Below are 27,961 nucleotides of genomic sequence, written 5' to 3' on the forward strand. Positions count from 1 at the left end.
GGCCGTTCAACATGGAGACATGACAACAAACAAGCACCTGTTCAGCTAATTTCTCTTCAAAAATCATCGATCTCTACTATTTTGGTTATGTAATTTACTATTTCAACTTGAATGAGGTATGTTGATGTATAAAACAAACTGATGTGCGTATCAAAAATATATATCAATGCGTAAAGCACCTTCAAAAATTGGCAAGCAGCATATTAGTAGGCCCAGCCTAGTACTACTACCAGGTGACTAGAGAGATCTGGAGTATGACATGTCTGAGTAGAGTACGACTGAGCATGCTGAGTTGGCTAGCGGCCTACTAGGCCTGCATGTACTAGCCTAGGCCTAGGTCTATGCCTACAACTGGGATTTATTTGTCATTTGAGGCAAAAATTAGGCCCTAGCCTACAAGAAATTAAAAAATTCCAGAGCTAGGCCTACTATTTACTAACTTTAAACTTACTCTGGATTTTTTAAATGGCCGCGGCTATTCTTACGACGATCCCTAATGCATTTTACATACAAAGTGCTTGTTATTCTTACGACGATCATTTTCACCTTTTTGGGCCTTAACCCTAACCCTGACGCTCACCCTGACCCTTGCACTTACTCCTAGCGCCAACCCTAACCCTAACCCGAACCCTTCCTTTACACTAGTCTTATCTCCCTAGATCCTCAGTTTAATCTCTGAAATCGCATAAATCCTAAGTTACGACTAGTCGTAAGAATAGCCGCTTTGTTTTTAAATATCTTATATACTCTATAGCCTACATTTTTAGCACTTTTGCCTCAAATCCCTAGTGTGATTTTATTCTGAATGTAACACTTTTAAGAACTTCGGTCCCATCCCGAGCCCGGTTGGAAAGGATGATATTGATATCACGATGTCGATGGTAGTAGGTACGGTTTGCGCAACTGACCAATCGGCTAACAGAGCCAGCAAATGACATAAATCAGGCATAAACAGGTGCGGAATTGTTATTTGCTGGCTCTGTTATATAGGTGATTCAAGATTGGTCAGTTATATGCGCAAACCGTGGAATATCCAAGACCGAAGTTCTTGCATGTATTGTAAGTGTCGTATTACTAGGTAAATCATAAATCACTCTCGGTGTTAACAGTTTCTTAGTTCAATCATGTACTGACAGCGTCCACCAGGTTTAAAGTCAGGTATAAATTTATCAAAATAAAATTTAGTAGCCATGGCATAAACGTAATATTAGTGCACCATAAAACACATTTCCTGAAAATATCATGACATTGCTATTAGGGTAAGATAAGGGAGATGTTGTCTAACATCACAGGGCTACTGTTGTATTGGGAAGCCCTATCATTTCCTCCAAGTCAATTATCCAACATGGCCGCCGACTGGGTGGTGGACGCTGGTACATTTAAGACAACAACTCGCTAACCTAGCACACAAATGTCATGAAACGATCAGGAAATTTGGAAAATGTCCTGCTTATTTCGTTCATGACCATAAGATTTTATTCTGATGACTTTAAATATGTTTTTAAACCTGGTGGGCGCTGTTTAGTGTGACCCTCCAATGGTTCCCGAAAGTGACAACTTCATCACATCGATTATTTTCACATGACGCCTGTCTGAATACTCTGATGTCACGAATCACCGTCCATTCATGCACCATCATGTCAGTGATTGAGTGAATGGTCGATTCAAAAATAACTTAATGTGCATGCATCTTGTTTTCATCCTCTGGCATAGGTCTTCCCTAAAATTAGCACTCGGGTCAGATTAATCTGGCCATCATCCAAACAATTATTCTGAGAAACAGCTCGGTCATGCAAGGGCAGGCATTACATTTCAGTGCCAGGGAATCCATGGGCAGCAGGCTCAATTGCGTATGGCTGGAATTCCTGGCCCTTTTCCAGGGCCACCATTGGCTCGATGTATAGTGGAGGAGAGCCTTTATTATTTAAAGGGCCAACTTGGGCATAAGATATGTTGTATTTTTGTACAAAAACAGCTTCCACCAGGACCGCGACTTCTCCTAACAAGAGTAGGCCGAATGAAAACTCTTTGAACTGCAAAAAAACAATGCCATAGTACGGGGTGTAACCGTAGGCCTGCCTGAAACTCGCAAGACGTGCCCAAAACGGCCTTCCAACACTGGTGAAAATAGTACAGCAGTAGCAGTGTAATAGAACATGTGGCGGTGCATGGTGCAGTGGTGTCAAGTTGGCACACTTTCCTCCCGGCCAGGTAAATCCAATGTCCCAGTTGTCCCTCTAATAGGCTACATACTTCATGTCACTCACAGTGTTGATTTTTTTTCAGAATCACTGAATCATGCCGCGCGCCAATGGTAAACCAGGGGATCCTCCATCAAGGACTGGGCAGGATGATGATAATGTAAGCTACACCTCTGGCAGCAGTTACAGTTACACAGCAAGTGAAAGTTCAGGCATATCTGGAGATGAAAGGCCACAAAAACATGAAGTAAATGGTGCTGATGAAAAAGACACTGATGTAACGAGTTCAGAAATTCGACCTGAGCAAGCGGTGCATTCAGAATCCCCACCTAAACAAACAGAGTGGGTTCATGATGTACGAGAGGATTACAACATGCAAGATGTAGGGAGACGTGTTGTACCTGTTACAGTCAAGGAACCAGAGAAAGATGAGGCTGATAAACGTTCTTGGTTGGAGAGTGACAGCGATGCGTCCTTTGTGGCAGGTGACCTTAGCAGCAGTGATAATGAGTCTGTAGGGGGACCAGAGGTTGTGTTGGGTCCTCCAGCAGTGCAGAGTGTAGCAATTGAGTCTGATCCAGAGCCTCAACTTGCTCCACGACAGAGGGCTCCATCTCCTCCCAGAGAAAGATCCCCGTCTCAAGATCTTGACCGAGCAACGAACGGATTGTCTCCAAAGGAAGACAAAGATGAGCAAGAAATCCAGGCAACTCAAATAATCTCGGTTTCTGCTGCAGCTCCCAATGATAGGCAGGAATCTGTCGGTCTTGGGACCATAACGGAAGAATCACAAAGCAAATACACATCGCCATCTGAAGGCAGTGCAGGGGAAATACGAAGCCAGGGAGAGAAATCTGTGCCGAAAGAGTCTCGAGTCTTTCAACAAAATATACCGGTCAACGAACCTATTCATGAAAATCCTGCTCAACCAAAAAGTTCCTTCCCAGTTGATGACACTCAGAGTCAACCTGTTGCTGAACCTAAGAAAAATCCATTTTTTAAGAAGTCCAGTTTGTTATCTTCAACAGTTATTGCTGACCAGAGCAGACTTTTTGATATTTACTACCAAAACTTAGAAGAAGAGCCCGACCGTCCTGTGGCTATTCCGTTACCTTCGCAGTCACGTGAGCAGGCGGCCCCACCTAGGCGTGACGAACCATCTGGGGGCAAGACGGGAAATGTCGAATACGTTTGGGAGGCTGAGGAGTGTGGAGCAAATATGGTTGTTTCTGCTGAAACGCCGAAAGAGTGCCATAGGAAAAGAGCCATTCAAGCCACGGATGCTGTTCGTGGGAAATTTGATCTCATTGGTGGTGTGCATGTCTTCCAGTTCACGTTCAATGACAAACCATTTGGTAGCCATTGTAGTATAGGAGTTTGCTTGGAGGATGCTGAGTTATCACGAGAAGGTATGTAGCCTACCAGGCCCTGGGCCTAAAACAAGAAATCTGTCATTGGTGACAACATTTCATAGGACATGTAAAAATGCTCATATCATGAATTCTGTAATATCATCACATAATGTTCTAAAGTTCCCACGAAAATTGTTTCACATTGACCAGATATACTCACCTTGGGTATTACCACAAAGTTCCCTGTGCCATTATTTTAGACCAGATACATTCTTTAAAGAGTAAGTAGATTAGAGCCATACTGCTCTTCATTACTGTAGTCACAGCGAGCATTTAAAACGACCCAGAAACTTCTGAGCGGATATCAGGTCGTATATGACTTCTATGGACCCATTTACGTTTGGCTGGCCATTCCCGCCAAAAAAACCGCATCGGTCCATGGAGGCCGCCATTTACATCGTATGACGTCACAAAATTGTATGTTACGTCATATCGACCTCTATTGTGCCGAGGTGCGTAAATTTCACAAGTACCCGCGACAGGAGAACGTCCTTCTCGGATTTTACATGGTATGACGTCATTATCCAAAACATGGTCGACATCTGATTTTTGCGTCAAGATATTTGCCCCCTGAACGGCCAATTTAAATCTTCGATATACATGTAGGTCATGTGTCAATATTTCGACAGAAATTTTATCACTTGTGATTGATATATCGAGTTAATGTCTCACGGATAAACTGTATCTTGAACGATTTTAAATGCTTTCTACTTACTCTTTTAAGATATTTGATATTGTTAGACCATATGAAATTGAATGAATGTTAGATGACTGTCCTTTGAACATGCTTATCTCTATCCATTCATGTAGGTTATGGCCCTGTCATAGGAAAAGATGAATTTGGCTGGGCATGGGATTTACCGTCAAGAATGCTCGTACACGATAATCAGAACTGTGGCGCCTATCCGCGAGTCAACCCCGAGCAGTTTATACACAATAAGATCTTGATGGTATTAAATCTTGAAGAGGGCAAAATGGGATTTATGATGGAGGGAGTGGACCTGGGACCAGCATTTGAAGGTGAGTACCAGGTGGTAACTATCGGCCATGTCACCTACCTCAAATTTCCTTCCATCCCCAGTTACGATACCAGGGAACCACAATGCTCACAGTTAAGTACTCAATGTCAGTGGCAAGCTCACTCATTTATGAAAACATAGGGGAATTTTGGCCAATAATAGTTTCTGTTTCATGTGTTCAACTGTGAAAATTTCATTACTATGTTACCAGAAGAAAAGAGTTGTCCACCGAAGAAGAAATTCTGTTACTCTGTATAAAAAATGAATAGAGGAACCATGTGTGCAATCATGGCGTCTCCTAACATAAAAAAGTTGCGTGATGTAGCCTTCGGTCACCTCTTTGGTGAGTACAATGTACAACCATCTTCCCCACTGTTTGTGAGACTCAGGTCTTCTTTAATAAACTTCTATAAACAAGTCTAAGGATTCCAAAACAAAACTGTAGAAATAGAATGAAGTTGCTGTGGACTGCCAGTACCAAGTCTGGGACCTTGTTCTTGATGTTCACTGTGGACAAGCGGGTCAGGGGCGTACAGACATATACAGACAGGTAGAATAGTTCAGTGGCCGTATTCTTTGTCAGGGTGGACAAGTGCAATTTTTTTAAGAAATGCAATGGTGCATAGTCGATACAAAGACGTGCCTGCGTGGCATTCAAATACCCTGTATAGCAAAGGGCAGTATCTAAAACCACATACCACATACCCACATACCCGAAGATGTGGTATGTGGTATGTGGTTTTAGATACTGCCATAGCAAAAGAAGATGATCAATGAACTCGTCTTCTAGCAGGAATAGCACTTTACGTTTGTGCATAGTGGTGTTTCAGCTTGGGTGTCTCCATGACCTTAAGAGCTATGCCAGTGGGTCAACTCCTCTCAGTCATGTCAGTGGCAGGTGCGACCTTGCCAGACAGGCTGCGAGTTAGAGGTCAGACAGGTACCAGACACCAGGTCCTCCAGGTTGAGGGTTGTGTAAGTGCTATCACCTCTGCCACTTCAAACTAAGTGTTGTTGAAATGTTCCAGAGAAACTCACTTATAAATGCTTGCAGATGTTAATATGGAGGCGAATCCAGCCAGCAGTGCAAGAATAAAGCACTAGGAGGTGGATCAGGAAGACCATGAACAACCTATCTTCCAGATGAAGCCAAAGAAGGTTGAATAAGTCTCTGGATGAGTAAAATTGCTTTGTAGCCCTGTAGTCGGCTTCTGTCTAAAGTCCCATCTTTCTTCTCTTCCTCTGCAGGTCTACCTACCGATGAACCACTTTACCCAGCCGTTACAATAGTGTACGGAAATGCAGGTGTCACTGTAGATTTGCTTCAATCCTCTGACAAACGCTTCACACTGACACCAGGGGGAGTACCACCGCTACGTCCAGCCGAACGTCCAGCAACCCCATCAACATCAGGAGAAAATGCATTATCACTGGAGGATGCAGATTTAACAGATACATCTGATGAGGAAAACGCTAAAGAAGATGCTGCTTCTCACAAAGAACGTCCACAAATCGAAAGAGAAAAGACAGATTCATTCACCGCCATGATGAATATGGTATCAGCCAAGGATGAGATGACGTTACTTCGAGCCTTTGATAAAAATTCTGTCAATGGGTTCGGGCTGACTGTTGTTCCGAATGACCCCTTCACGTGCCGGCAGCGACTTTTGCCAACGCCAGTATCTACAAAGGATTATCCGGTAGGTAGATGAGATACCTTGCTTTGACAGACCGTTCGTATACACAAATATCTTCGTGAGTGAAATATACTGCTTTCAAGGCTTCAGCATGTGCTTTTGTGGGGAACAATGTTCGCATTCCTCAGTCAAGAAAGGAAACCTATCACGAAACGCTTATAAAAACGTGGAATTTTGAACGGCCCGTGAGAATTAAGCTTCCATTGATGAATCTTAGCAGTTTCGAGTTCCCCTCAGGTAGTTGATTTGTGAGCTGGGCATCTGGATAACATTGCATAACGTTGCATAACATTACCGACTCAAGTCAATAAACTGCATCAGAGGTAATCACCAATTTAGTTATTTTTACTACGTTCAGCTGTCTAAAGAAAGATTTTGTGCCACGACTGGATCTCTTTTTAGCACCATTCTTTGAGAGAAAGCCCTAGAAACTTAACTGACAAATTCGTTATGGTGATAATAGGAAATTTGTTATTTCTGCCATGTAAGATGTTTATCCTCCATTTTTCCCTATAAAAATGAAAAATGATTGCGATTTTTTGTTTTGTAAATCAAGTTATTTGCGAGGTCAGCAAAATTATAACTCTTAAAAGTTTAGCAGGTTACAGTAGGCCTATAATCTTGGAATAAAGACATGCAATTGAGTTTTGTCTGATTTACTGTATAATAATTCTATGTCGCAAAGCCAAACAGTGCAAAAATTGTTCAGGTTGCTGCCGGTCCGACTGATATTGGGCATACTGCGAACATGGCAGGGTCCATGGACCAATGAAACGACGACGACGTGTTTGTGCGAATGGGTGCGTGGCAACTGCCCCAAGCATACCCGTTTATTCTATATAAACAAAGGACCTAAACCCTGATTGGACAATTGGTAATGAGAAGAATCTAGTTACATGGGTCGTGGTCAAAGGTTCAATGGCATGAATGGTGTATAAACAGTAGACAGCATTCCCCAGCAAAAATAACAATGCAGAATGTACTGTGAACCATGAAATTGTGTGATCTTTAAATGTGCATCATTGATTGTTTGATCAAGCTTAACATAGGGCTTATAGCATTTTGACCTTGACCTAGTTTCCAAGGTCAGAAAGGTCAAACTCCAAAATTTCACTGAAGGTGGTACGTTTCAATACTATTTGTCACAGATTCTTCAAATTTTGTATGTAGACACCTATTGCAGTGACTGCCTTTTGAAAAAGCCAGGTGCATGGTTTTTTTTACCACCAACCAACTTTTCTTCTGGTATCCATCGACAACGTTAGTCTGGTGGACACGAGGTTGGCCTTAAACTTGCTTGAAATCGAAAATTTGGACAACACACGTGTACTACAGCGCAAACGGCAGCATTCTGACATATAGAAACATGTGGTCTGATTCTATTTTTACTTGTCACTAAGTGATCACGCGTCCAACCTCGTATGCAGGGTAATGTGGCTTTCTCATTGGTCGAACGTTAATTTTGTTCACAGCCTTATAAGGCACTTGAGCGCAACGCAGTATTTCTCTGAAGGAGAAAAGCTTGATGGGTTATATCCGGTACGCGCGAGACTACCGCAAAGATATTTCCAGAACTGCGAGATTTACGTCGGAGAACCGGTATAGTATGTCTTCTCTTGAGTATATAATTTCGGCGGGAATATTGCATCTCGGCTCGTGCACCTGCGGCAGTCGCGTCCGGTTTCTATAATTTCTGTCTATCATGGCCTAGTCTTTAGCACAAAAATAGTTCGATAATTGAAATGTCTGACTTACTGACCCCTGTGTAATTAGCATCACTTTCCACTGCGTCGCAATCATTTTTTAGGCGCGCGATTTTTTAATGCATTTTAAAGGGCAGGCGCGCGATGTTTCATTCACCTGAAAAAAAATTGAGGCCCGCGATGGTGCGCGGGCGCGATCGCGCGCCTCAAAAGGCAGTCACTGCTATTGTGCATACAAGTTGACCCAATTTAGGTCAAGTTCACAGAGGTCAAACTCTGAAAGTGTCATTGACAGTGCCACATTTTGTCATATTAAAAAGTCAATTTATTTTAACCTCCATGTCTCATTTCATCTGCCACAAAATCATTCCCAGGTGAGCACAATGTCCCCAGGACATTTCATTTTAGTGCACGCATGTTGCCTCAAATTTCAAGGATAACCATGATAACTAAGCGCTTATCAATATCATCAAGCTGATATCACGTGTCTCTTTTTCATTTCCTCTTTTTACAGAGTATCGGCTCGACCATCCCGTTGGATACCGGTGTTCACATGTGGCATGTCCAACTTCGCAGGGAATACAATGCTAACATCAAGATATCTGATGGAGAGGACATTGAGTCGGTGTTTGGCTCCCTGAGTCCTTGCCTCTATGTTGGAGTGGGTAAGTGGATTTTGAATCTTCTAGTCTCAGGCCAGGTAAAATTAAAATGGTCTCCCATCCAAAAATGTTCCCAAAAACAGGCAGGGGTCACTTCTTACAAAAGATTGTGTAGGTCTATTCCCCACTGTACATGTAGCTGCATGTAGGTCAATTAGTTGGGTATAGTGGTTTCTGAAACTCAGCTCATTACCTGTGAGACTCACCACTGACTGTCTGGGTCTTTTTACTCAGATGTTTGTAGCATCAATGACATTCCATGTACTGGCCATTGTAATGGCATGACTGGTGGCTATGCCAGCACAAACAAACAACTAGTTTTAAAGGGGGACTATAGGCAGAAGCAGCGGGTAAAATTTGCCACCTTCTGGCGACTGCAGAACACAGAAGGGCACTGGGTCATGTTAGGTTCAGCACTAAACATATTCCTCGTTTGAATATGTTTGACGAAACGTGAGATACGAGAGACCCCTATTGGTGACTTTGTGTAACTTTATCTCTCCTACTTAGCTGCTGCCTATAAAGAGATTTTGCATCAGTGCCTTGGCCTACTTTTTGCATATTCACTGCCCGGAAAAAATATCCCTTCTCAGTTCCTGTTTAAAAGTCTGGCGTAATTCAGCCAGCCAGTTTCGGCCTGCTAAACATGTGGACTATATAGGGTTCCATTCAGAAACTTGCATGGTCATTTTCCAAAGTGTATTAACTTGATGATACCGACTGAGTTGAGGTAAGGGCAAAATGCTCATGCCAAATTCACCAAGAAATAAAAATCCTTCTTCTTGTTTCAGTGAATGAAAAATACAAACGACAAAACGTGCCGGACAGCACTGGCTTGGATGAGAATAGCTGGGCATGGAATCCCATACAGGAGAGGCTATTTCATGCGGACAAGAGCAAACAATACCCTCAAACCAAGCGTAAGTTATCAACATGACTTTTGTGTATTTTGACTTTAAGAATGTAACCTCAGAAGTGGACGTAATCGTTCTTGACCAACATGACCTGAACTCTAGCTAGGTCCTGCTTCAATTTACAAAAAAAATTGCATAAATCTCCCTATTATTTTTTTCAAAATAAGTAATACATTTTGAATTATTGAAGTACAGTGGAACCTCCCTTAGCGGACACCTCTCCATTAAGGACACCCTCTCCATTAAGGACACCCTCTCCATTAAGGACACCCTCTCTATTAAGGACACTTCCAAATGTTGGTCCCAAATTGGCCATTTCCATTGCATTTGACCTCTGTAATCAGGACACCTCTCAATTTAGGACAGCATTTGTCACTCCCAAGGGTGTCCTTAATAGAGAGGTTCTACTGTAATCAGTTTTTATAGTCAGATACATGTATATTATAACAAGCATTTTTCTGTCATCTTTCAATTGGTAAATATCACCTCTACATGTACTAGTATGAAATTCTTCCTTTGGATTATTAAGGAGACAAATTGAGAAAATTTACCACTTATTTTGCCTTGTCTTGAAATCGACATTTCAAAACTTCAAGTTTTTGCCAGCAGATAAATAATAGAAATAAACAATAACGTAGTGCTACTTAAAAGCTTGTTAAAGGCCTACGCCATTCGTTAAAAATTTTGAATTTGTAATTGAACTCAAAAATGTCCAATTGCGAAAATACATACTAGAATATAAATTTCAACATTGCCGTTGTGTAGACTGATATAAAAATATCAAAAATGTCCAATTGCGAAAATACATACTAGAATATAAATTTCAACATTGCCGTTGTGTAGACTGATATAAAAATACTATGAATACCAAGTTTAAACAAATTTTGTTATTACAATAACTGTACTACAGCATTGTGTGTTAGTGGATTTCTATTTAACTGGACCACAAGTAATTACGAACGGCGTACCCTTAAGCCAATATTTTCTTGGAGCTTGGATTTTGCCTCTTTTCTTGAAGCTTCTCCCAAAATCCATCCAAAATTGGTGCGGAGAAACTCTCGCCGCGAAAGCCTTCGACGGAATCTCTCTGGTTTCTCTGATCAAGCATTGTCGGATGAGGAGGGGAACAAAAAAAGTAAAATTGCTGGGCGTTAGGTTTTTAGTAGTTGCCTGTCACTCTTTAGGAGCTGCATGGGTTTGGGACTTTGCAGGGTGGCCCTGTGTCCTTCCCTTGGAATACAAACAACCATGTTTTTAGGTTCGGGTACCGGGTATTTGGTTGTCTTACTTTCACGAAGTACTGAAGACAACATTTTGACCATCATCATGAAATTTATACTTAATCTACCTTTCATGCTCCTTAAACTCCTAAAAAAGTTGAAAGCAAATCCTTTGATACTAAATATTATTAGGGCCTATAGGCTAGAAACATGTTTGCTTTCTGGGCTACCCTGTATATTTTGCTTTTGCTACCCTGTATATTTTGCCTGTCAGAAGCCTCAACAATATTTGGATCCGAAAACGCTGTTAAGTCAAACTATAATGCTCGAAAAGTCAGTTCAGCTGCGGCTTGCCATTTTGTTACAAGAAAATGAGTGGCGCTGTGATGAAATGAAGGAATATTGCAGTCAGGGCATTGAAAAATTCAAACATTGTTGCCAAGTCTCGAATTGGTTGAGTAGAAATAAGTTTTATCTTGGCTAAAAATAATCTCAGCCATAAATGCTATCATGCAGGTGTTTGAAACAATCGAAACCATTTTACACTTTAAATCTAATTGTTCTGGATAATGTTGAGGCTTTTGGCATCTTTGAATCAACTTCTGATGCATTTACAGTCTCAGTCACAATTGACATCCCTAAATTGTGTATGTTACTACATGTCAGTTGTACAACCTACGTGCTACTGTGCGTACAGTTATGCAAATGATTTACGTAACTTCGACGAGCGTCTGTTATCTACATCTTTTACCAAATTTTACATGCACATTATTTAAAAATGCATCGATTGTACATAACTTACGCTAAGCAGAAGGGATATTAGTTCTTACTTGGACTGTACCTGCCGCTTTTAACCCCTTTGCTGTGTTGCCCACTCTTTTGTCAGTCACTTTGACACCGACCTTTATGTACATGTTTGTAGTATGTTAACTCAGCAAATGTTGTACTGAGTCTTAATTTTCATGACTGTATTGTTGGATGGAAAAAAAACAGAGAAGAAATATTCGTAACACATTTCTGAAAAAAGCTATAGTTTTGTGTAAATACTTGGTGTGTGACACAAAAAATATTCCGCTGGCACTGCGAGGGGGTAATATAATGTAGTTAGTATTAGACTTGCACCTAGATAGAATCTCACCTTGGCTTTGTTTCATTATTTACAGCTGACAATCCGAAGTGGAACAGTAAGTGTAATTTGATTTCGATGGCTTTCTGGGTTTGATTTATAGGTGTATAGAATCAAGAATTGGAAAGATTTAGAATACAGCAACTTATGTAGCAGGCACCAAATTCTGACAATAGAGTGGTTTCACGTGAAATCATCACCGGCCATGTCGGAGGGACAGACAAAAGAGAGCAAGCTCAAAGGACAATGACAGCGTCTATGATTCAGTTGAGTCAGGCCTGACAAATCATTGTCCTGCCCTCCAACATGGTTGACCGAGAAAACACTCTATAGGGGGATTACATCTAAACCTCTCTATTCTCTGTTCACTTCAAAAGTTTAATTTTCCTTTCGGCAATCAAATAATAAGCATATTTCCATTGCTAAGACTTTAATCCTCATATTCTAAAAATTCTCAAAATCCCTTTGCACTCTATTTTTAAAATTGGTCGTTCGATTAGGCCATATGACCTGGTCGTTATTTGGTGGACTACTTCGGCATGCTCTGAACTTGTTTGTTCATACCAGTGCTAAGAATATCACAAAGAAATTTTTTTATTTCATCACAGTGGACAATAAACATGGACACATTTGCATTGCCTGAGCCCTTGGCTGGTACTAAAACAAGCTAATAGAAATTGCCTTTTGGGATTACTATAAAACAAACTGTTTTCCTGTTGACTTATATCCATAGCTTTGACTTCCCATTCCTCAATTTTTTTATTTCTAGGAAATTTCAATGGAACCTCAAGCATTTCCAGCTTATGGCCCCATTTCTATATGTGGAAATAATCAAATGATGCTATAAAAAATGATTGCCTATACGAAAAATGTATCACAATTCCAATGAAAGAAAGCTATATAGAATCGATTAAAAATCTATACAGTAATTCTATATAGATTTTGCGTTTCCCACTTGTTTTATAGATTTTGTAACAGAACTTCTATAAAGATTTTTCATCGATTCTATATGGATTTTTCATCGAAATTTGTGCCTATGAAATCTACCTCAAATATTGAATTTTGACAAGCTTCTTTGTGGTGTTGTACTAGTTAAAAAGAGAGAGGCCTCAAGATTTATCAGGGCACGGCAGAGAGCAGGTCTTACCAAAAAAGGCACTTTTGCTACTTTTGGAAAAAGGGAAGGGAACACTTCACGTAAAAATAAAAAATTGGGCACAAAGGCATAAACCTACACAAAGACATAAGCCTACTGGTACACGATAAACCTAGATTTGAAGTTCTAATCATGTAGGCTTATCATGTTGAACCTTGCAAGAGAGAGGGATACCAATTTAATGTCGATCGTTACTATAATTTTCTAACGGCTCCAATATGTTTGCATGGTGTCATCACATTCCTGTCCACCTGGCCTTGTCTTTCATAGTGTGGATGAACTGTATCGAGCAAATCTTTTCGATATTTGATTATTGGAGATGGTCATTGCTTTCAAGCTCAATACGTTTGTGCTTAACCCCCCATGGTTCTTCGAACCCAACATACAATGTACACTTAGGCCTATGTACAAGCCAAATCATGTGATATTCAGCTTTCCAAGCAAATGATTTATCATCTCATGTTTCAATGGTGTGAAAATGTAAGTCAGTTATCTGTGTCAGTGCCAGTCATTCAGAACCAATGATATGTTAGGAGATCAATGGAAACAAAGCAAGCTCTTGTAAAAGTGACAGAAATTGAACTCATTTTATAAGTAGGTGGTTCGGTCAGTGTTATGATTTCTATATTTGGTTTTTTGAAGGACAAGGCGACATCGTAGGCTGTTGGCCAAATCCAAAATTGAGCTTATTTTTTTACTTCATGACAAAATTTGGGTAGCAGAGTAAAAATTATCTTATCGTAATAACTTTAAAAAGGTGCTCACTTCACATAAAACAAATGTTCCTGCAAAAATACTTTCTTCAAAACCAGATATATCGACATGAGTAACAAGAAAATAATTTCATCTGCTCCTAACTGTGAGGAATAATTAGTTCTTCAGATATCATCCAGGTGGCAGGACTGAATGAAGCTAGTTTTGCCACCTAGGAGTGAAGTGTTGAACTAAAACAACTGTTCTTTGACATGGATATTCTTGTGATTAAAGTCAGTATTTTTTTTACATGTAGATGTTTTTAATCATGAGATGTTATCACCTCATTCAAGATGATGAGGGTATTTTTTATTTGCCCCCGAAATGTTGGCACAAATTACAGCTTTTGGGATTAATTTGGCCTACGGCATACCAGCAGCTTATTTGTTGCAGATGCCCTCTCTTTTAGTCTCTAGCTAGAACCTTGGCTACGAGGGTTGGGGTGCAGGGAGGCAAGTGCCCCTTTCCATACCGCTTGTCCATCCCAGGGATGGTCATTGGGGGATATGTTTTATTGCTTTTGCCAAAAACCAAGCAGCCATTTTTGCCACATTAAAATTTGAGAACTCTGCAAATTAAACTTTTATACATCTTTGTTGCATTTAGACTTCATATCCAGTCAGGAATTCAGGTAGTGGCACATTGTGGTCTCGTATGGCCCTCTCCCCCTTTCTGAGAAAATATTTGGGAATTACAATGTGAGGAAAATACACCTAGTACCCCTCTTTCTCACGACTTAGATCTGTCCTTGATATCCCACTATAAAGAATGACACTGCATGCTCACTGAATCTACTGATTTCTTAAAGCTTATCTTAGAAATGTTCGTTGCATAGGTGAGATTGTTTTTAGTGAAGTTTGAAGAGATGCATTATAAATTAGTTTTCTTTTATCAGTTCAAATCACTAATATCTTTAGTTGTACATGGACATTGTCACCAAGAATCAGTATCCTTCCAAAGAAGTTTGGAGACCAAAGTTCCTTTAGCATTTATTTCTTTTTTGTGTGTGTGTTGTATCTTTCACCTGAAATTATTTGTTGTGTACATCTACTTCAAGGTTTCCATTTTAAATTTATTTGCAAGCTTTGAATTTTTGGTTTGTTGTTTTTTGAGCATCCATGCATTATGTGATCAACATGATCAAGCACTGTGATGAAGAACTTGGTATTCTTTATGACAGTTTTATTTTTCGCCATTTTCTCAATCTTGGGAAGCAAACAAGAACATCAAACTAAATATCATACTGTGTATAGATTTGTTGAACTCTTTGTTATCACCCAGTATATACCAGGTCTCTTTACTGCGTACTACTGGCCCATAGTAATGCGTACTGCTAAATTTTTGGCCAAATTCTATTGTTTAACAACAGTCCTAAAGTCTGTTGTTGGTTTACACCTGAAATCTCAAAAGGAGGCTGGGTCAAAGCCTTGAGAATTAGTTGTTCTGCATGGCATGATCCTCCCATGTCAGAGCTCTGTCTGCAGGTGCGGCAGCTTTATATCCTGAAGTTGGTATCGTTTAATTGCCAATTTTGATCTTCTGTGCATGACCAATTGAATTTTGGCAGCACACAGAGTTTAGTCAACTCAAAATAAAAAACTTTGCCACCTTTGGTTTTACATAACAACATTTGTGTATATGTTTCCACCCAGTGGTCAGACTGGAGGACGACCCCCCAACTTGTCATGTGACATCACAACCTTTATTACCTTAAAGGGGGACTATAGGCAGGAGGAGAGAGGCTAATTTGGCCATCTTCAAGTGACTAGTATACACAGTAAGGGCTCTTGTTCATGTCAGACTAAGCAAGCGGGAATCATTTTCACCTACTGTGAGATGTGAGAGACCCCTATTTGCGGCTTTGTGTAACTTTTCTTGCCTGCCTAGCTGCTGCCTATTTTGTCCCTTTAAGTTTCTGACTGTGACTTTATTCAGTATAACATCATCATCATCCGTCATTCCAGAAGCTCAAACAGAATCCGGCATCAACCTATTCCGTGGGATCCGGGTCACACTCGACATGGTGCAGGGCATCCTGTGCTACTCGTATCACGACGGACATGCTTGGAAGAACCTGGGGGTCGCTTGGAACGATCTCAAGGGGGAGAAGCTCTATCCTCATGTCTGGTTGCATAACGCCAAGTTCCCAGTGACCATGAGGTATCTGGCTGGAAACAAGGGTAAGAAATTTCACGGGTCCCCTTGTATGGACCTTTCGGATAGGTTGGGATTTTAACCCACCTGATCAATGATAAAAAGGTTAAACTCGAGGTGATTTTTTCTCTGGTTGACGATATTAAATCGATTTGATTGTTTTGTATTACTGTTTCATAAGGCATACCAGACATAAGATCCTTGAATGGCATTTTTAGAAGGGTTGACCGTTACTCTGAAGAATCATTTGGTTCTCCTTCTCAGGGTTTTTGCTCATGATATTTCGGACAGTCTGCCATATGCAATGTCAAGTGTCCAAGTGATCCATTTAGGCCTTTTTACACATTCAGACATTTGAAAACGCACAGTGTATAGGCTGTCCAAAATGTTCTGAACAAAAACTATTGGGAGGAGAACCAAAAAAGCGAACTACCAATCATTGAAGACGCATTGCTTCTTTGCATTTCTGACTAGTCTTTATGAATTCTTGGCAATATCTGTCATCAAAATGCCACCTTGTTCATGCTCTCGTTCTCTGATCGAAATCGGAAACTCTCTAATAAGGCCATGAATGCATCTGTGTATAAAGTGAAAGCAAAGTTAGTGTGTTATAGTTTCATCCCTATGAATGGGCCAGCAAAATTTGGTATTATGAGACACAAAAAGTTTTTCATGCTGTTCATTCGACCATGTGTTGTTCCTCTCGGCTACATGTGGATTTACGTCATGATATCTCCATGGCATGATCAAAGCAGGGAGTTTTGTTGGGGGGGGGGGGGGGGGGGCTGTCACCTGACTACAAAAATTGAGTTGCTCCTGTTTAGTGTTTTTCATGAACCTCTTAAATTGTATGTTTCCTTTAGAATTGATGGATGTGGCTGTTGACATTGAAGAAGCAACGAAAGTGAAGAATGCAAGCTTCATGATGGCGCCATCTTTTGACCCGAGAGTGCTACCAATGTACCGTACACCGGAGGAGATATCCCAGTACTTTGCCTGGAATCCAAAGGACTGCAGTGCTGGTATTACATTTAGGCCTACCAGCGTAAGTGTTGGTGCAAAGGACTACTCTGTTCTTCTTCTTTTTCTTCTTCTTCAGCGTTCGCTCTGCACTTGGAGGGGTCATTTTCCTAGGAGTAATCCTCCTCCAAGGCGGGATGAGCGTATCCTGCGTGCCACTACGGTTAGGCACCAATTGGGTTTATTGGCCTAGTGGTCCGACTTTGGCGAGAGAGATAGAGTCCACGCAAGCTACTCATGTTTCTCACTTGGTGGGGTCTTAGCTTGCCCTGGCATAGACACCAGGTACAAGGAACCTCGGTTTTGAGTCTCATTCGAAGGACTGTGAAGAGCCAGGAATTTTAGTTCCTTGAAAGCCACGCCGGTTCATCCAGACATACGATCCTGGGTTCTCCCCGGGATCGAACCCGGGTCCTATTGCGTGTTCATTCAAAACATTTAAAAAAATTTGAAATGAATATTAAAAATTTCCAATTGTCTTTATACATGTACATGTACATGTTCATTTGATTTACATTTACATTTGTACATTTACATGTACATGTACATGTACAGTACATCAAATATAAATTTCAACAATGTAATTGTGTAGACTGATATGCAAATACATGTACATGTACTATAAATGCCATGTTTGAAGAACTGCTCTTTGGCACTGTTTATTGACAATTAAAACAAGCAACAAGAAATAAATGAACACAGGGTTGTAGGCCTTTAAAATGCTGTGTAGCCAGTCAGGAGCTATTAGATGACAGCACCTGTAAGATTTTCTCTATTACCAAGTATTAAATCGACATCATAATCTACTTGCTAATACAGTGGTGGCTTGTTGTAGCTTGTGCTCAACATCTTTTTGAATGTGGCAATTGAGATTCTTACCATGTTTCACTTACCAAGTTGGGCAAAGATTGAGTCACATTTGGCTGATAAACCCAATTGGTGCCCAAATATAGTGGCATTTACAATTGCCACAATTCCCGCTATTTGGGGCAACTCATGAAGTGTGTAAGGATGACAAAAAAGAAATGGCCTTGGGAGTTCAACAGTCACGCATATCTTTTCTATTTATAGGTTCGACAAAAAGCCAACAATTTCAAGATTTGTGAGCGTGAGAGCAGCGTTCCTCCTACCCAGCAAGATGTTGTTCGGTGTCAGTCGGGTTTCAGGAGCGGCGTCCATGTGTGGTTGATTACGTTTGATTCCGATGTAATTCAGGAAAATGACCAGTACATACTTGGCTTCGGTGAGTGCGTTTACATTTATTTGCCCTTTCTGAGTGAAATAGGCCCGACTCCCAGAGGAAAAAAATTATGATCAACTGCACACTTAGACGCAGTCCAAGAAGGTATTACAATTGGATTACAAAATGACATTAATATTGAGGTTCTTATACATACATAGTGTTTTTCTATGTTACCCTGCTGAAAGTGCCTTTGGGATATCATATTATTAGCCTGGTCTCTACAGAAATCAATCAGCAGTTTCAAGGAGCAACTAGAAGGCGCTAACTTGAACTCAGCTAGTGAGGCTGAAGGGCTTATTGTCGTCTTGGGTGATGCACAATATCACCCAGGCTCTATCTGGCGATGCATAACATCACCCTGGGTGATATTGTGCATTCGTTTCGCGATTGGTGACGAGGTTGTCAAATCGTAGCATGGTACTTCTGCTATATACCGTAGACGACCACGCACGGCGAATACATCCTCGGCACCTTTCTCATGTTTATTTGTTAAACGCACCTATTTTTGTTTGATTTCCCGTCCTTTGGCAACTAAAGATGCCCTTTTGACTTCGGGAATAGCTGCCAAATGATGTTTCAAGTCGCGCTGGTGAACCAGATGAACGGCCGCCATTTTTTTTTTGGGCCGTGAACACCGCCGATTCGACAACCCCGTCACCAATAGCGAAACGAATGCATAACATCACCCTGGGTGATGTTATGCATGCACAATGTCACCCAGGGTGATGTTATGCATCACCCAGATAGAGGCAGGGTGATATTGTGCATCACCCAGGACGACAATAACCCTTTTGGCGCCAGTGAGGGTGAAGATGATTTTCGTGTGGGTGGTCATGAAAACTATTCGAAATTGTTATGAGATTCGTCACCAATAAATAATCGTTTGTTGTTTACTGTCTATATTTCATGTATTGCTCTTTCTCTCTGCTTAGGTACAAAACGTGCCGTGGCCACACCCATCACCAATGCCACACGGCTCCGTAGCGCTGTGCCATCAGTTGTTGGTGGCGACTTCTATAGCTGGGGATGGGACCTCAAGTATCATCTGCTCTACCATGGTGAAGAAACGAGAGGAGAGTACCCGCTACTGGAACCAGGTAGGTTTCAATGGTTAAACATCTTTCTGTATGTTCAGGATGAAGTGACCAATATAATGACCTAAATAATAACTTTTAGTTACATAGAGGTCCTGTAGATGGCTCCACTAGTACCTCGTGGGTGGTTACAGGTTTATCAAGTTTCTACTGCCTCCTTGAGTAATCTCCCCCCCACCCCCAGCTTCCCCGGGCGGTTAGGGCTCTGGTTAGGTAGGGTTTTGGTTAGGGGTAGCACCGTATGCGCTATATATAAGGGATTGGTGTGTTGTGGTTGACATCATGTAGCAGCTGGACGGAGGATGATATTATATTATGAGAGATTGGACGGATAAAATATGTATAAAAATCGACAGAATAAAATCAACTCTTCATTCTTTAGTCACACAGGAAGTTAAACCTGCTTTATTGCACATGCGCAGTAAACATACAATCAACCAAATACCGGAAACTGAATAGCGAGGTTTAGATCCTCAACATGGTGAATATGATGCAGAAAATGTCCATCAGGCCAGCAGCTGCTCCCACTAGCTAACATGGTAGAGCGATGGACTATCAACTCATAGGTTCCCGGTTCGAGTCCCACTCGGAATGTTTTTTGCCTCTTGCTAGTTATAACTTAGAGTTTTAGCAATCTCATTCTGAGAGTACAGAAAGATGTTCTACCGGTTTCAATGGAAGTTCTTAACGTGACATCATACTTCTCACATGACATCATACCATAGCCTCACAGAACGTCAGTCACATCATCATCAAGCACAACGTCGACACATCCTGATTAGGTCAAAAGTTCATGACATTACAGTTGTGACGTTGTTGCCGCTTCCGTGGATGTCCACGATTGACTATGCCACGGAGATAACGCATTTCGTACAGGTCAAGGAGGTTCTCAAAAATACACCAACTTTACATTATAGCTGCCCTAACATGTGTCGGCATGTATGGCATTTTACACAGTATACAGAAATGTCCAATATCTTGATAAATCTTACGTATTGATGCAATTATCAGCGAACATTGGTCATTCGTCGTTGAAATCAACAAGAAAATGCATAGACTGATGTTCTTTTTTTGTGCAAATCTATTTTTTAGAAAATTCGCTGCTGGTAACTTGTAAATTTGGCAATCTGGGGCAAGGTCAATTCTGCCAGTGTCAAGGGCAAAACTCCCCGCATTGGCTCGCAAAACGGGGATCCATAAAAAACTCTTCTTTACAATGTCAATCTGTTCTATTATGTAGTATAAACTTATAAATAATCTATCTTCTTACTTAGATTTTGAGTGGTCGGATTACTCTCATTACAAGTTGACATTGAACTGTCAGTCGGGGACTATCCATTGTGATGCTTACAGTAAGACAGAACCTCAAGACTGCCATCGACTTGGTGTGATGTTCAACGACCTCCCCAAGAATGTTGAGTTGTTCCCGATGGTTGGTTACGTGAAAGGCTCCTCTCCTGTGATGATAGAGTATATAGCTACAAGTGATACCGGTAGGTGCCGTTTGAAAATTAATAATAAAATAACTCGAGCCCTGTGTCATACAGTCGCATTCCAGGTCTTGGATGTCACAGACAGCAATGATGTCTTTAGACGACTATAGTCGAGCTTTGTAGCGGGGTAACATGGATTTCACGTAGTCAAAGATTGCGGATGGGTTTACATAGAGTTCACATAGCCTGTGTTTGTGCATGGTTTTACATAGAGTTCACATAAACCGTGGTTGTGAATTGTTTTACATAGAGTTCATGTGGCAGTGGTTGTAAATGGGTTTACATAGAGTTTGCATACCCAGTGTTTGTAGCTGGGTTTACATAGAGTTCACATACCTGAGTTGCTGATGGGTTTACATAGAGTTGACATGGCCCGTGTATGTTGGTGGGTTTACATAGATTTCACATTGTCACTTCTCAAATGTCTTCCATGATATGAAGAACAAAGTAATTTCCAAAGAGTGCACTGCTTAGCATTTATAGCGTCCCTTTAAACCTTATCTCATGTCATGTATGTTTTCAAGGCTGAGAAAATTTAACATGCTCGGAACAAGTGACATACTTGACATGTTATAAACCATGACAAGCGACAAGGTTGATCCCTTGTAAACCCAGCGTTGGATACATGGTGCTTAACCCTTTGCTGCACAATGTAATGTTTGTATCAGGCTGTTACAGCACAATTTTTGATACATATTTGATAATTTGAAAAAACCCTTCAAAAGTTGCTGTTGAAAATGTACATATAATCTGTTCAGTATCAATACATGTGCTCATTTGTATTCAAAACACGGTAACAATTTGGCGAAAACACAAGAAATAGCATGAAATCCAGAGTAGAGAATATACTGAAAATCATGAAAGAATGCGAAGCCAATGTCAGTATTCTTAGAATTTTGTGTTTTATCTTTGAAGCGAAAAATATTTCAAAAAAAGTTTGAACTAAAAAAGGTTTTTTTGAAGGGATTTTTAAATGGCCGCACTCATGCATTCACATTCTTGCCATAATGTGTAATTAGAAAACAAAATTGCGGACGATATCCTGAAAACCGTATTGGAATTAGTGTACTAGTTTGGGAGATATTGCATGAAGTAGGTGTTGATATTAATATGATCAGGACTGTACATGTAGTGTAGTCATTTGCTGAAAATGACTGGGGTCACAGTTGGCACACTGTGACACAAGGCCTTGGTCGACCACAGTTGCAGTTAGCAGCGAACTTGTTACCTTGTCGATTTTGTTACTTTTATACTAGACAAATCACAAAAATGTTTACTCCTTTCAGGTTTTGAGCGAAGCCGAGGAGGAGACAGACGCACAAGTTCTGCAACGTGTACAGTACTCTGAGAGACGAGGCCTGAACGACGATGCAGCTACCGTTATGGGCCACCTGTGTTACCCTGTTGTTTCCCACAAGGCATAAACTGAAGAGATGTTGAACAGAAAAAATAAGCACAGTGTAAGATTTAAGATGTAGCTATCAGCCACCTGGTTGGTTATTGCCGAACCAGAAGAAATCAATGACCTGATTCGTATAGGTAATCCGAGTGCCTTTGTATTTTTGCAATGTGCAAAAAATACTGTAAAACTATTAAGTTTACGCTGTTTTTTTAAGGCGAATTAAAAATGTTCTTTTATACATGTATTTTCCGATCAATTTTTTTTTATTTTTGAGAATCTATTCATGAAATCTGCAAATATAAAATGCAGTGACAATTTGGCAGTTACAGGATGAAAAAACAGGGTCCACCTTAGAAAATTATGAACTTTTGCAAATATTAATATCTTCATATGTACAATTGCTCAATAAACATGTATATTTCATGCAATACTGTTAGATTTACCAGTAATTAGCTGTACATTTGCAGGAAACATGCCTTCATGTAGTTATTGATACACAGAGATTCATGTCATTCTAAAACTCTATCCATTCGTCTTTATCCATTCTTGATACCAAGTATGGATAAAAGAACTCTATACTTGTCGATACAGCAAGTGTTCTTTTTAATAAAATTATGCTCCAAAGGGTTTCTGTAGCTGTATTCTAAAGTTTATAATAATCTTCTCAACAATCTCAAAAGTTTCAGCACAAGTTCTCTCTTATTTAGTACTGAAAGTTTACATTCATTTGTTTAACCATATAGTTTGCCAAATAAATCGGTATCATAGACATATACAGTCATATGGTATCTGTACCATTTTTCCACGATTTATATAATATTTCTTCATATACATATGTATTCCTTTTAGATATATTTTTAGATGTGTGCTTATTTATTTGATTTCTCATCCATATTTTTGAGCATAATGTTTAAGTTCATGAGTTAGGAGTAGAGGTAAAATCGATGTCATGTGCCTCAAAGGGGGACTATTGGCGGGAACTATGGGGGGTCAAAATAATGGTCTTGATGTGACTTAGTGCATAGTTTAGGGATTGAGTCATGTTTAATTTAGCGATTAATATATTTCTTGTAAAAGGGTGAATTGTTTCAATGTACTGCAAGATAAGAGAGTCTCCTACTGGCTAGTTTGTGTAACGGAATTTGGCCTACATTACTCTTGCCTTTAGTCGGCCTTTAGAGGGGAGTGTTTTGAGGTAGGAAATCTGTAAATCCGGGCATGCACTAATGAAGTTTTTGGAGTACATGTACCTGTATTGAGGCTGGCACTGTGATGTATCAGAAATTGGACACAAATATTCTTCTGTCTATTTGTGCACACTTCAATGAATATGATGTATTGCCCTATGCACTGGAACTCTATACATCAGTGCCGGCCCTGGATTTTCCCAAGACACTGCTTCTAAAAGTTAGTGTGAATTACCTTATGTAACCTGCCTTCTTCATTCTTACATTTACTAGTATTATTCCTTGCCCATGATATTTGTGATACATCAGCCGATCCTAGTCTACATGTAAATTGTGTGGCCAAGTTATGAAAAAAAATGCTGTGATTTTGGTATTGAACTTTGTGATTTTGCTGTCTTCAAACGGCAATGTTTTGATGATTCAATTTTTTTTTACATGCATGTATTTTTTTAACTCTTTGTAAGTACTGGTAATTTGATGATGTGGGTTTTCATGATCAGTCTGCATTAGGAAAACAACATGCCCTTCCCAATGACTTTCCAAGATTTCAGTTCCAACCCGCGAGAGAAAGGAGTCTTCTTGGTTATTTTGGTTGAACTAAATACAGTACAACCTCTCTATTGCGGACACCCATAGCCATTGTTTTTGTACACTGTCCGTAATTGCAAGGTGATTGGACCAAAAAGTCAGCATGGCCGTGTCAGCAATTCGGAGTGGAGAGGTGTCCGCCCTACCGAGGTTTTGGTTAAAGCAAATGACTTAGAAAAAAATTGGGACTGAAGGAACATGTCCGTAATGCGGAGGTGTCCGCAAGGGGAGGTTAGACTGTATACAATTCACTTTTTGAAGACTAAGCCATGCTTTCCACCCGTAGTTTCGTCCTGTCTTTTCTCCTCACATTCAAAGGGTACACAGGTCAGTTACAACTCCGGTTTGAAGGTCAAGAACATCTGCCCAAAAATTGATGACATTATATGCATAGGTTGGTCATTTTTGGAATTTGTGGATTGATTTTCTGAATTGGATACAAAAGGCTCTCATAACTAGTCTTTTAGGTTCAAGAGTAGGCATTGTGTTTGCCTAATGGATTTTTCTGAAAGAAAAAAGTTGTCTTGTATCACGATAAACTGCGAAATTGTTGCACCTATCTAATTTTGCAATTCGCGAACATTTCTATAAGAGAATGTAATTTTTGCATATCTACTTTGGCAGATTACAAAATGTCTTACCTATTCGAGTCAAATTTTTTCTTTTTAGTTATTTGCAAAATCCACCAGAAATAGAATGCTGGCTTAATTTGGCAGTTGGGAGTACATATGTCCACGATAGGCCTATGGGTGCCGTCCATTTTGTATATTCGTCATCCATCTCTAGAGATGCTAGTCATTTTAGCTAGTTAGTGTATACTAATTTAACCTTCACTGTGTCCTTAAGGGTGGATCCTGGAGTCTAAAAAAGAGGGGACACCTCAGAGAAAGAGGGGGTACCCTGGCCATGTTCTTCAAAACTCTTCTTAATCTCTTCTTAACAGTGGTTTGGCCACCGCCAAACCACTGATACCTTTATAAAGTGGCATCAAGTTAGCTTTGTTTGTTGTAGCTACTGCCATGCCACCCCCAAGTTGGCAAAAACTTACCTACCATGGTGGCACCCCAAGGGTTCCGCCAAGTTTTAGCCGAACTCCAAAGATTCTGCTAGAGATCATTATAACCATGCTTTGAACAACAAGGCCCAGGTGTTTGCACTTGCTGCGTCACCCACTGGATCCATACCTGTCCTTTCTGAGTTTCAGGTCCGAATGTATGTTGTAGAGTTGGTCTTGAGCAAACTTAACCAAATCAGCTATAAGTGTATTTGTGACCCGTCACAGCAAAACCAGGCGCATGTTGCTCTGAGCTTGGCAGGTTGAGATGGACTCTTTGTTCATTAGCTCACCTCTTAGCAGAGGTGAGCTTATCCCATACCGTGGCGTCCGTCGTCCGTCGTCGTCGTCGTCGTCGTCGTCGTCGTCGTCGTCCGTCGTCGTCCGTCGTCCGTTAGCAGGGCACGTTTCGTAACTGTTAGAGCTATTGAGTTGAAACTTGGTACACATGTACCCTTATGTAATGACACCTTGGAGACCAAGTTTCGGTCCGATTCGTTTCATGGTTTGGCCACCAGGGGGCCAAACGTTAAAAGTGAAAATATGCAATATCTCCCTTAATAGTAGTCGGGAAATTTTGAAAAAAATATGGTAGGTACTTCTAGCAAAGGTGCATCATATATCCTCCGGGTTTTTGATTTGACCTCCTTTTCAAGGTCACAGAGGTCAAATGGTGTGAATTGGCCGTTAGGATGTAACGGTGGCACGTTTCTAAACTGCAAGGGCTATTGATACCAAATTTGGTACACATTTACCCCTTAGTCAGGTGATCTCAGGGACTGAAGTTTGGTCCAATATGATTCACCACTTGACTACCAGGGGGCAAAATCCAAAAACCTTAAAAATGTGTTTATTCCTTAACTTCTTGCCCGATTGCCACCAATTTGATATCATGGGTACATCTAACCACCATACAGTATATGTCACACAGGTTTTTAATTTGACCTTCGTGTCAAGGTCACAGAGGTCAAATGGCGTAAATTCGCCGTCAGGCCGTGACTATGGCACGTTTCTTAACTGCAATGACTATTGATCACAAATTAAGTACACATGTACCCCTTGGTCAGGTGATCTCAGGTACCGAAGTTTGGTGCGATCTGATTTGCCGTTTGGCCTCCAGGGAGGGGGCCAAATCCTAAATTCTTCAAAATGCCATTATTCCTAGTAATGACTTGCCCGATTGGCACCAATTTTATATCATAGGTACATCTAATTCTAACAACCATTCAATGTGTCACCCGGGTCTTCTTTGATTTGACCTACTTTTCAAGGTCACAGAGGTCGAATGTATTGTAAATTGGCCATTTTGGGGAAATTGTAATTGCTTGGACCTACATCAAACCTAACACTACATGACACAATACCATGCTCTTTATCCATCTTTCCTCCACATGAGGTGAGCACAATGGCCCTGGCCATTTCATTTCTCTATTGTCTGCCTTTTGTGAAATATGAGCACATCAATTTCTTCCATGATCTCCTGGTGTCATTTAGGCTCATCTTCTGTGCAACATGCGCCTGGTTTTGCTGTGGCGAGTCTCATTTTAGGTCATCTCTAGGTACTGCAGTCAAAACCAATTAGCCAAAAAATGTCCTCCTTAGAAAATGTAGTAAAAAAAGAAAAAAAAGAAAACTTCCTTCCTAGATACTGTAGTCAAAAACAAAAAATGCCTTTGTTTACAATTCAAATCACATTGGTGGTTTACAAACAGTCCAGGTACAATTGACATCCCCTTGATTTGCATTAGTTGTGTGTATAAGTTGCACTCAACCTACGCTTGCAACCTCAAACCAGCTCGTTGCTCAATTAGTGCACAGGTTATGTTTAAGTTGTGCGGCACTTGCGCAAAACAAAAGGGATGTCAATTGTGACTTGGACTGTATTATTGAATAAAAAATATCTCCCTTGTCTTCCAAAGGTATTTTTATTGCCAGAATAGTTGTAAATGGTGTAAATCATAAATAAATTCTGAAGTTTCTATAAGAAAACCTTTTGATCGCGGCTTTAGAGAAAACTTTTATCTACATGGAAGTGCCGAAAAAAAGGATCGGTTTCACATACTAAATGTATGTGTTGTATTAAATACCATTACCTAGTTACAGTATTCCATTTTCTAGATGGAATGGATTGTAAGTTATTGATTACATTTTATACTTGTTTACAAGTAACATTATAGACCCCTTCAATATTGTTGCCAATAAACATCTTTTGATTTTCTACAAGTGTCGTCTTCCCATTGCTATTTTTACCATCTCGACCAATTTATAATGTTAAAATTTGCTGCCGTCAATATGGGCCAGCTAATGGTGTCTCAAGGGCCGCACAGACCAGTGATTTTTGTTGCTGCAACCTGCGACCTACATGACTCTATATACATTTTCACAGCGACAAAAATAACTGGTTTGTGATCCACTTCCAAATACCCTGGTCCACGTGTGCAGCATCATGGATGATGCATTGACTGTGTACTTGCACGGAGACTAGATTCTTTATCATGACGTCACAAAGAAAATGATCTATAGCATCCCCTGCTTCTATTCTAGGACAACAAAGGAAAAAATATTGTGTCCTGATACGCGGGTGAGGCAACGGTCGACCTTGGGTGGTGGAAAACTTTTCCTCGGCCCCGAGGCCCTTTGCATGCTAATGATAATGAATAAAGCGTTTTTCTGCTATCTAACTGACACACGTTCTGATTAAAATAGGTTACTAATGAAACGGGAGAAGAACAAATTCATTGAAGGAATAATGTCTTCATTCCTTTTACCCTTGGCTTGTTCCCACGGGTGCAGATGGCAGGCGGTATTTGCACCACGCCACCACGGGCACCACGCGACCACCACGCCACCACGCGAACAGGCG

The 27,961-nt window shown here is 40.5% G+C and overlaps 1 protein-coding gene across 3 annotated transcripts; it reads left to right on the forward strand.

The window, feature by feature from the left end:
* LOC135493353 (uncharacterized) lies at positions 1-27,321 on the forward strand. Of its 3 annotated transcripts, none has more exons than XM_064780653.1 (13): positions 1-116; positions 2,287-3,610; positions 4,424-4,633; positions 5,881-6,332; positions 8,547-8,697; positions 9,486-9,614; positions 10,627-10,743; positions 15,828-16,043; positions 16,881-17,062; positions 18,109-18,280; positions 19,213-19,377; positions 20,649-20,867; positions 22,154-27,321. In XM_064780653.1, the coding sequence occupies exons 2-13, from the start codon at positions 2,299-2,301 to the stop codon at positions 22,213-22,215; spliced, it is 3,387 nt and encodes a 1,128-aa protein (XP_064636723.1). In that variant the 5' UTR covers positions 1-116; positions 2,287-2,298; the 3' UTR covers positions 22,216-27,321. The 3 variants fall into 3 exon arrangements, with proteins under 3 accessions (XP_064636723.1, XP_064636724.1, XP_064636725.1); XM_064780654.1 differs by lacking the exon at positions 10,627-10,743 and adding an exon at positions 11,992-12,012; XM_064780655.1 differs by lacking the exon at positions 10,627-10,743.
* The last annotated feature ends 640 nt before the right edge of the window (positions 27,322-27,961 follow it).

Source organism: Lineus longissimus, chromosome 9 (assembly GCF_910592395.1).
Source record: "Lineus longissimus chromosome 9, tnLinLong1.2, whole genome shotgun sequence".
In the NCBI taxonomy this organism is placed as follows: domain Eukaryota; kingdom Metazoa; phylum Nemertea; class Pilidiophora; order Heteronemertea; family Lineidae; genus Lineus; species Lineus longissimus.

Excerpts from the sequence above, each read along its gene's own strand:
- LOC135493353 (XM_064780653.1), top strand. The coding sequence starts at position 2,299 with ATGCCGCGCGCCAATGGTAAACCAGGGGATCCTCCATCAAGGACTGGG. Across the intron at positions 4,634-5,880 it reads CCTGGGACCAGCATTTGAAG|GTCTACCTACCGATGAACCA; the intron begins GTGAGTACCAGG and ends CTTCCTCTGCAG. Across the intron at positions 20,868-22,153 it reads TATAGCTACAAGTGATACCG|GTTTTGAGCGAAGCCGAGGA; the intron begins GTAGGTGCCGTT and ends TACTCCTTTCAG.